This window comes from Dunckerocampus dactyliophorus, chromosome 2 (genome assembly GCF_027744805.1).
Source record: "Dunckerocampus dactyliophorus isolate RoL2022-P2 chromosome 2, RoL_Ddac_1.1, whole genome shotgun sequence".
Lineage (NCBI taxonomy): Eukaryota > Metazoa > Chordata > Actinopteri > Syngnathiformes > Syngnathidae > Dunckerocampus > Dunckerocampus dactyliophorus.
The window spans coordinates 51,012,015-51,021,509 of record NC_072820.1 but is presented as its reverse complement, the minus strand read 5'-3'; the positions used below and the strand labels follow the sequence as shown (position 1 = coordinate 51,021,509).

The following is a 9,495-nucleotide window of genomic DNA, read 5'->3' as shown; positions in this document are numbered from 1 at the left end:
AATAGCAGTACCAACGTAATTTAGTAATCCATTTGTGTTATACAATGTAACTCCACCGTGTGTTACATTTTTAAACTGTGTGCAGAGTATTGCGTGTGTGTTGTGAACTTTACAAAACGTTATTGGCCAACAATGATGACGTTGACAGAAGCAACCCGGAAGAGATGTGCGCCACTGGTGACCCGTAGTTCGCCGAGGAGGGAGCTGCGGGGACAGACACAGGATTGTTCTGGTCTGGCTTCGATAACTGGAAAAAAAAATGGCTCGCGTCTTCGAGCGTCGGAACCAGAAAAAAGTGTCATGAAAGGAAATGTCAATTCTAACAGAAGACGCGTTGGGGCGTTAAGATCGATCTGTAAGTTCTCGTTCAGCGCTAAACGACCGTACGTTGGAATGGGAGAAGCGCTTGTCTTTATTTTGACTGACACCTTGCGTGTGTCTTCTTAAAAGGTTGCGACGTCGACGGTAAAAGCCACGTCAGTCGGCGTGCCAATTGCATTCCTTCCGGTCTCATTGCTGCCGTCATCGAGTGAAAAGGTCCAAGTGTTTTTGCGACCATGGCTCCCATGGGCATCCGCCTGTCACCGCTCGGCGTGGCCGTCTTCTGCCTTGTCGGAGTGGGCATTTTGTACCACCTTTACGCCGAGGTCATCTCCAGCAGACTGGCAGCTTTCAGGTAATACTCTACATTTGCAGATCTCATTTGTTCAGGGTTTTTAAATCTGGGTTCAGCAATGACTTAACAGCCTTAAACCCCCGAATATCCACGTTAAAACGCATTCTTTTCCACTCATGGGGCTTAATGACTGACTGTTGTACTGCATGGTGTGATGAGTCCGTGTGTGTACGCGCCCCATTCCAGCCATTATAAGTACACAATACACACTCTGTTGTACTAAAGAGGAGTAGAACTTGATGTGTCTGTATGTACAAGTCAGCAATCCATGGTGATGGGCGTGTCTCTTCCAGGACGTGGGTTCCACTCGCATAGGCTTCGTGGCTGTTTTTTTTGTTTTTTTTTTAAATTGGCCCATGGCACGTTCTAAAAATACAATTTAACAAGTAAACTAAAATACAAAACAACAGCAAAAATCAAATGGAATTTTGCAGGAGTTAAGAGGAAAAAAGTTAAAATGTAATGACAAAAGCGGTCATTTTACGAGTCGGATATTATAATATTACGATAAAGAAATAGAGTAGTGAAAAGTTGACATAAAACAAGAGGGTTTGTTGAAGTCATAATATGATGAGAAACAAAGAAAACATGTCAAGTTTTTGGAAAATAAGGTTGCGGAAAAAGTTATGAGGATAAAGTCAAAATATCATGGGAATAAAGTCAGAATAACGAGAAGGAAATGTACTAAAAAAGATGTTGAAATAGTTGGGAAAACCATAAAAAATACCAACAGCAGAAATGGGAAAAGTAGGAGTCATTTATGCTGCTTTGGTTTGCTTTGGGGTCATGGTGGAGTTCATCATTGGTTGACCACTGGTGACGGCATGGAGGCGTTGCATACTGTATATACGTACGTGTACGTACGTGCGTGCTACTGCTTTGTCAAATAAATGGTGTACACGTGCAGAGAAGGGAACTGTTTTTCTTTTTGTTTGTTTGTGCAGGAGGAAGAAGAACATAGATGTTAGAGAACTTCTGGCTGCATCCGTGGAGGCTGCAGTTCTTGGAGGCAAAGAGGTGTGGAAAACATTTTTTCTCCTAAAAATTCCAATCGCTCCCACAAGCGTAACGTAGCCCGTAATGCTTCTTTGTTGGTGAGCTTGATGATGATGATGATGTGGCGTGGTTGTTCTTGCCGCATATCAGAATGTGTTCATGCAAGTTAACTTCCGCGTGCCTTTGATTGCAGAAAGGTGGCCACCTGTTGAAGCAACATCATCTTGTTCTTCTCTGTCAGCATCTTGACGTAAAATCTGTATGTAATGTGGAGCCCGGTCACAACCACAGTGTTCCTGCGTAGGCCTGTCACCATAACACATTTTGCTACAAATTATCATCGACAATCGATAATATCGACAACATTTTTTTTGAGACCATTATTGTGATGAGGCGTAATTGACATTAGAACCACTAGATGGTACTCTAGTATAGTGTACAGTAGAGTCGCTCTATATAGAGAGTTACGACAACTGCGATTACGCCGCCATGTTGGGGCCAATTCAAGCGCTCGGCTTGCGTGCACAGTACGACAATGCATGTAAATTGCAATGTCTCTGCACAAAGGGACGCATGCAAAATGTCTGTTTTATAATTATTTATAGATCTATATTTTCCAATGTGTAATATGGTATAATTTTGCCATTTTTTGTTAAAACATTGAGATTTTATAAGAGTCAAAATATGACCATGTTCACCTCATGATATTAGAATGAAAATAAATGACAGATATGAAAGCCCCAATATTTAAACATTGAAAATGATGAGAATATGTATATTTCTTCATTGTTATTTAATTCTTATGTATACCTCGAAACAAGTGCAGATTTTGCAAAATGAATGCAGTTTTATAAGTTTGCTGGAGATCATGGATGACTTTATTTGCAACCAGAGGTGATTTACACAAGGATCATTCTTAACTCCAAGCATCCATGACTGCCTTATTTTTCTAGTATATTTTACGTTTAGGCTACTTTCTTATATCAAAACAATGAAGTAGAACACAATATTTAGGTAAACACACACTCTCCAAAACGTGCCAAGCTCATGAAGAGATGCCTTAAACTTAGTAACATCGGCCCAGGTGGCTCTGTCAAGTTTTTAAAACATTGTGACATTAAAAATGTTAACATATACAGAGCCTACCTCGCACAGCTTTGAAGACGAGTTCGGCTTCCAGCCCAAACGGTTGATTTTATTTTCCCAAATTGTCCGTCTGTTGACATCTGAAGGGAATCTGTACAGCTTGAAACCCTTGTCATGTCTATTTGTGCATCCAAATGCACAACAACCCGGCATTTTTGGGGAATAAACAAGAATACACCCAAGAATACGGTAAAGACAAGGTGAACGCAAACGCGAATTTGGCCCCAAGATGGCTCCACGAGTCACGTGACCGTATTTTTTCAACTTGTCATGTCACAACTCTCTACAGTATATGGAGGGACTTTAGTGTACAGTACCTATGTGAGCCACATTGTCATTGATGTCCTTCAACATGTCTTCTGTCACTGGGATATACGGTTCAGGAGTTGCTGTTTGTGACATGTACGTTCTCCCAGCCAATTGCTGTCTCTCAAACATTCGTGACATTTTCCGAAATGTTGCCAGCGCGCACCATTTTGCGCTGTTTTGTTTGTGTTCACATTGCCAACCAAACGCCTCAGTAAGCGTCGGCTGCCGGGACGAAGGCTCTGCTGCACCTTCGGCCGTGGTGGTGTGAAAGTCTTTCCTTGATTGATTGACATGCGTCGTCTTCCTAGGTGAAGAAGGTGCGTGCCGAAAACAGTTTGAAGGAGAAGTCCAAGGGCAAGACAAAGGAGGGGGCCAACGAGCTTCTGACTCTGGGTGACCTGCTGTCGCATAGAAAGATGTACAACCTTCTCAGGAACACCTTCCCTGAGGTCACGGTGAGTGCACCAATGCAGGGGTTCTTGGATCCTGGGGGGGGATTGACCTGAAATAGTTGGAAGATTAAAAAAACAGCTGCAATTTTACCAAAATGAAGTCTAAATATTAAAAGAAAAAAAATTCTAATGAGAAAAAAGTCTCAATTTTATGAGAATAAACTGGTAATATTATGTAAAAATAATCTCATTTTAGTAGCTTAGAGTTGAAATATGAAAGAAAATATGATTTCCAAAAAGTTGTAATATCAAGAGAAAGAAAACAAAATAAAGTTGTCATTTTTGGAAAATTAGGTTTGGGTAAAAAGTTATAGTACTTTATTTAAGAATGATTTAGGGAGAAAGTTGAAATGTTTGGAAAATGTAAAGAAAACAGCAAAAATGTGGAAAAGAGAGCTGAAGTTGATGCTATTAATAATGAGCTTTTTCATAAACTGGGATGCAGTTTATATTACGAACTAGCATCCTTCCATTTTGTGCCTAAATGCTTATGTTGCGTATTGCAGCGTGGCACGCTGTATTTCTTTTCCTGCTGTCAAAAGACTTTTACAGAGGACACATTTTGTCCCGCAGGTAATCAGCGAGGAACATGACAACTTGGTAGATCAGGCCGCCGTCTGGAGTCGGGTCATTCCAGCGGAGATACTCGACAAGATTGAAGGAGGCAAGGAAGTTCCTGCTGAGCGTGTCACGGTGTGGATCGATCCTCTAGATGCCACGCAGGAATATACAGGTGGACATTTCAATGTCTTCGGCTTTCATTCTTTGGAAAAACATGTTTAATGTTTCAATGGTGTCATCCATGTGCAACACCTGAAGTAATTACCCCTCTCCCCCCATCATCCCCGCAGAGAACCTAGTGAAGTACGTGACCACGATGGTGTGTGTGGCTGTGGACGGTAAACCAGTGATAGGGGTCATACACCAGCCGTTCACCGGCTTCACTGGTAAGTGACCACCTGTCAACCCCCCCAAAAAAATATTCCATGTGAATGTGCTAATATTAGTACACCTTAAAGTGCTCATGACACCAAAAAGGTTTGAAAAATACAATAACATTTCTGAACGACGCCACCATGGCCGTGACGTCCAGGAACCACATTGAAACACACGCAGCCATGAAGTCACAGCAAAGCCAAAGTATATCCATTTTCACAACAGCAACACAATGACAACAACATTCCCTGATACTGTTGTGATTACAGTGATATAACACACAAAAATTGGCCCCATTTGCCTGATTTGTTATTTTTTTGCATGCTTTGTCCCACTTAAATGTTTCAGATCATCTTACAAATGTAAATATTAGTCAATGACAACACAACTCAACACTTTTTAAATGAAACTTTGTATTATTAAGGGAGAAAAAAATCTAAACCTACATGGCCCTGTGTGAAAAAGTGATTCCCTCCCCCTGTTAAAACATAACTGAGATGAATTGAGATTTATCAGTGTGGAAAAGGTTATGAAGCCATTACTAAACCTTTGGGACTCCAGCCAACCACAGTGAGAGCCATTATCCACAAATGGCCAAAACATGGAGCAATAGTGGACCTTCCCAGGAGTGGCCGGCCAACCAAAATGACCCCAAGAGGTCACAAAAGACCCCACAACAACATCCAAAGAACCACAGGCCTCACTTGCCTCAGTTAAGGTAAGTGTTCATAAAATAACATCAGAGCAATAGTAAAATCTGGCGGTGGTAGTGTGATGGTCTGGGGATGTTTTACTGCCTCAGGCCCTGGAAGATGCTCGGTTCCAGCTGGAAAAGCCTCCAATGTGGCTGAATGACAACAATTCTGCTAAATTCCTCCCCAGCGCTGGAAGAGACTCATTGCAAGTTGATTGCAGTTGTTGCTGCTAAGGGGGGGGGGCAACCACTTATTAGCTTTAGGGGGCAATCACTTTTCCACACAGGGACATGTAGCTTTGGATGTTTTTATCCCTTCATAATAAAAGGTTCATTTAAAAAGTGCATAAAGTGTTGAGTTGTGTTGTCATTGACTAATATTTACATTTGTAAGATATCATCAAACATTTAGGTGGGACAAAACATGCAAAAATAAGACATCAGGAAGTGGCAAACACTTTTTCACACCAGTGTATTTGTGTATAAGATATCTGATGTTAACGTCTGTCATCTTTCCCTTTTAGCGTGGGCTCTGGTGCATCAGGGATCCAACATGTCTGTTCGCTCAGCCTACAGCGTCAGCCCTCCTAAAGTCATCGTGTCGCGTTCCCACTCAGGGAAAGTCAGAAGCTATATCCACGATGCTTTTGGAAACAGTACAGCCATCATACAAGCAGGAGGAGCAGGTGAGTGGCTTGGTCTTTTTCATCTGTGTGGCGTTTATATTACAAATGATTGATAAGCAGAGTAGTTACGTTGCAGGACTACCCGCAATAGAGAAAAACCACCATAAAATGTCTATTTTTTCACAAACCAACAGGTCATAAAAACAAACGGCTCTTTCACTCACGATTCAACCAAAAATAACACATATGGAACACACAATGTCATCGCAGCACACGGACAATGCTAACACTCTTATATACGCACGTAGCGTGGGCTTCCCAGCATACCTTGTGGGTTCTAGATGAGTATGAACGTGTTTGCATGTGTACCGTTGTGAATAAATCAGCTGATGGTCTTCCCTCTCCTGTCAGGGTATAAGGTCCTGTCACTCTTGCAAATGCCGCCAGGTGATAAAGAGGCCATAGACCAAGCCGATGTTTACATTCACATCACTTTCATTAAAAAATGGGACATCTGTGCTGGTGCAGCACTTCTGACTGCAATGGGTAATTTATTCTTTTTATTACTTGATGAAAGTTCGTTCATAATACAGTGGTACCTTGGTTAACATCCACCCAGGTCAGCGTGTTTTTCAGTTAACAAGCACAATTTTTGCCTTGGCTGGCGTTCACACGCTTGTTTAGCGTCCAGAATACCGTCCGCCATCTGGGATCACGCGGCCAAGATGAAATCTTGCACATGATTGCGCAGGGCATTGTGGGCCATGGGCACCATTTTAGGTTGTTGATATCAGAGTTGTGGAGAGATACACGACCCAGCAAACACATGGACCGCACAAAAGAGAAAGGAAACGGACTGTACCAAGACAAGGGTGCGGCCTTAAAGAGAACACCGTCGTCATTTCAGAGGTATGTAAATGCACCGTCATCAGCTACGATGCATACTCCCGTGTAACAGTCTTATCAACCCGGCGGCGCACAGAGGGTGACACTCGGTGTCTAGTTTTACACCCCCATGCTCATTTCTGCTTCCAACATCAAAACATAAGCAGTGAAACGTACTGTGGCATGTTAACAGCATCCACAGTCAAACATAGCACACGTCACCATGTGACCATGTGTCCGGTGCACTTCAGTGACATCACTGCCGCCAGCAGTTGTTGTGTCCACCCCCCATTTTCTATATTAAACGGCAAGGTACGTGTTTATTGGTTCTAGAACGTAAAGTGTGTTTTGTGTGAACATATTTGGGTGAATTCATTGGATTGACATTATTTTCGATGGGAAGATTTGCTTTGGTTAAAGTCTGTTTTGGTTTGAGTTGGACCTTCTGGAACGGATTAATGACGTTAACCAAGGCACCGCTGTATTACAAATATTGATAATCATATTAGAAATGAATATTCACACATAAATGACTACCATCTTTTGACTTTTAATGATCATAAGAGATCATAGACCATCCAATTAGTCAATTATTTTGTACCTTGTAGCACCACACCACTTACATGTCATCGTGGTTGCAGGGGGACACATGACATCTCTGAAGGGAGAGGACATTGACTACAGCGGGACGCCTCTCACCAAAGGAGGACTGGTGGCCAGCGTGAGTGTGGATCATAAGGCCATACTGGGGAGGCTGCCAAACTGGGATCCTGATCAGCAGTGAAAGACCTGACACCAAAATGGCTAGTACTGTCATTTGAGAGCTTGTTTTTCCAGGAGTGTGGTGGACTAGACATAACAAGACCTCACAATGAAGACAAGTCAAGCCTGCCGTCAGTCACACAATTCATTGCTATCGGCACCGTGGCTGGGCAGGGCGGCAGAGCCAACATGGCCGCCACGGGGAACCACACTCCTCGACATGAATACACAGCACAGGTGCCGCATGGTAAAATGCTACATACAAGGGCGGGACGCTTCAGAAACATAAAGCAAGTCATCAGCAAATCTAAATAAACCAAACACACAAGATAGAAAAGGATGCATGTTCTTTCATTTTCATGGGAAGGCTCTTTCACGTACAAAAAAAACCCATACGATTTTTTTCCCATCAAAGAATTTTAATCTAATGAATCCGTTCCAGACACCCAAAAATATTAGCAAAAAAATTGCATGCGCCAGGATGGAGCTTGCGGACTTTCCCGTACAGCCTGGTGAGATCAGCCGCGCGGATGCCATCTTTGTGCTTTGCCATGAGTGCTTTCTTGAATTCAATAGTGTTTCTCGTTTTCTTGATCAAACTGCCAACACTCATAACATTCTTTGGCCCCGTGGTGAGTTATTCAGCAGTCGCACTCAGTTTAAAAAAAAAACAAAAAACAAAAGTAAGTCAGCAACGCGTAGGATGCTTTGTTTGGGCACTCGGTTCCTCGAAATAATACAATACAGGAACAACTGTGTAGTTACGCGCAATATAGTCATCACCAAGACTGTACGAAGAACGAGGCAAAGTTTTTTACATTTCATACCCGGTGCAGATGAGACGCCATACCAGCACGCACCAAACATGGTGTGAACATGTTGAACCGTTTCACCCACTGAACACTGAATACGAGTGTGTGTTCTCTCCTACCTTCAGCTTCAGCTGTTGCGGGCTGTTATGATGCACGGCACACATGACGAGTGCACGAACTGGACTCATGTTGACTTGATGCAGGACTCGGGCCAACTACCAGACTGGGAGTGGCTTGAATGATCCAGCGATACCTCCACAAGGATGTGATGTTGGCATGTAAATATCATTTATGGTTTGAGTCGTTCAGGTGATGAGTCACCTGGGAATAAAAATAGTGCCATTAGTTCCGTGAAGAGGCTCTTTTACTTTGTGCCCAAATGTAGTCCATCATTTTGTTGCGTCAATTGAAAGCAATGTATTAATTCAATCAGATATGAAGAATATGGGCCATGACGCTCGTGCATAATTGCCTCCAGACTCGCCATTTTGTGTACAATATTCTTATTTCTCCCGGAAGCCCACTCAAAACTACTTTGGGGTGAAGTTGGCATACCAAACTGAATCGCAAAAATGAACTTTGCACGCTTATTGACCATCTTCTTGATATTTAATTTGATAAATCGATGTAAGTAAGAAAAACAACATTTTCGTTTATGTTGCTCTGGTTTAAAAAAAAAAATGAAATCTTTGAATTCACCCGGAAAATGTTCGGAGGGGGCGTGGCCAGCCTGTGTCGCTAACACCGGCACACCGCTAGCGCACAAGTCCATATTTCAGCTGCCTCCGCTTTCCGATTTAGGCAAAAGCCTCTCAATTTATCATTTTGTGTATTCTTAACTCCCCCGACACTCCTGTCGTCTTGTACGTATGTTTACCCGCACGCCCAAGTCCACGTAAAACTACTTGGGGTGAACTCTGCGTACCAAACGGAAAAAACATGATTTTGGTGTATTTGTTGTGTTTTATTTTCTCAATGTTACTGTGAAAATGTCAACCAAATGGACTAAATGAATGAAATGTATTGATGATGATGGCCGTGACAGAAATACTGTAGGTTAGAAACCGAAACAAGTAGAAAATGCTTTGATTCATGTTTCATTTAGCACATTTTCTGTTTTCAATAAATATTATGCTTGATCAAATGTTTGTGCATCGGGCCTCCATTGTTCTACAGTAAATGCATGAACGTCTTGCAGCTA

The 9,495-nt window shown here is 42.4% G+C and overlaps 1 protein-coding gene across 3 annotated transcripts; it reads left to right on the top strand.

Moving 5' to 3' along the window:
• Positions 1-145: 145 nt before the first annotated feature.
• On the top strand, positions 146-9,438 carry bpnt2 (3'(2'), 5'-bisphosphate nucleotidase 2). Of its 3 annotated transcripts, XM_054768374.1 has the most exons (10): positions 148-355; positions 451-676; positions 1,621-1,693; positions 3,436-3,582; positions 4,153-4,312; positions 4,431-4,526; positions 5,734-5,895; positions 6,247-6,381; positions 7,362-7,523; positions 8,420-9,438. In XM_054768374.1, the coding sequence occupies exons 2-9, from the start codon at positions 558-560 to the stop codon at positions 7,502-7,504; spliced, it is 1,035 nt and encodes a 344-aa protein (XP_054624349.1). In that variant the 5' UTR covers positions 148-355; positions 451-557; the 3' UTR covers positions 7,505-7,523; positions 8,420-9,438. The 3 variants fall into 3 exon arrangements, with proteins under 3 accessions (XP_054624350.1, XP_054624349.1, XP_054624348.1); XM_054768373.1 differs by having other exon boundaries at positions 149-355; positions 7,362-9,438; XM_054768375.1 differs by lacking the exon at positions 6,247-6,381 and having other exon boundaries at positions 146-355; positions 7,362-9,438.
• The last annotated feature ends 57 nt before the right edge of the window (positions 9,439-9,495 follow it).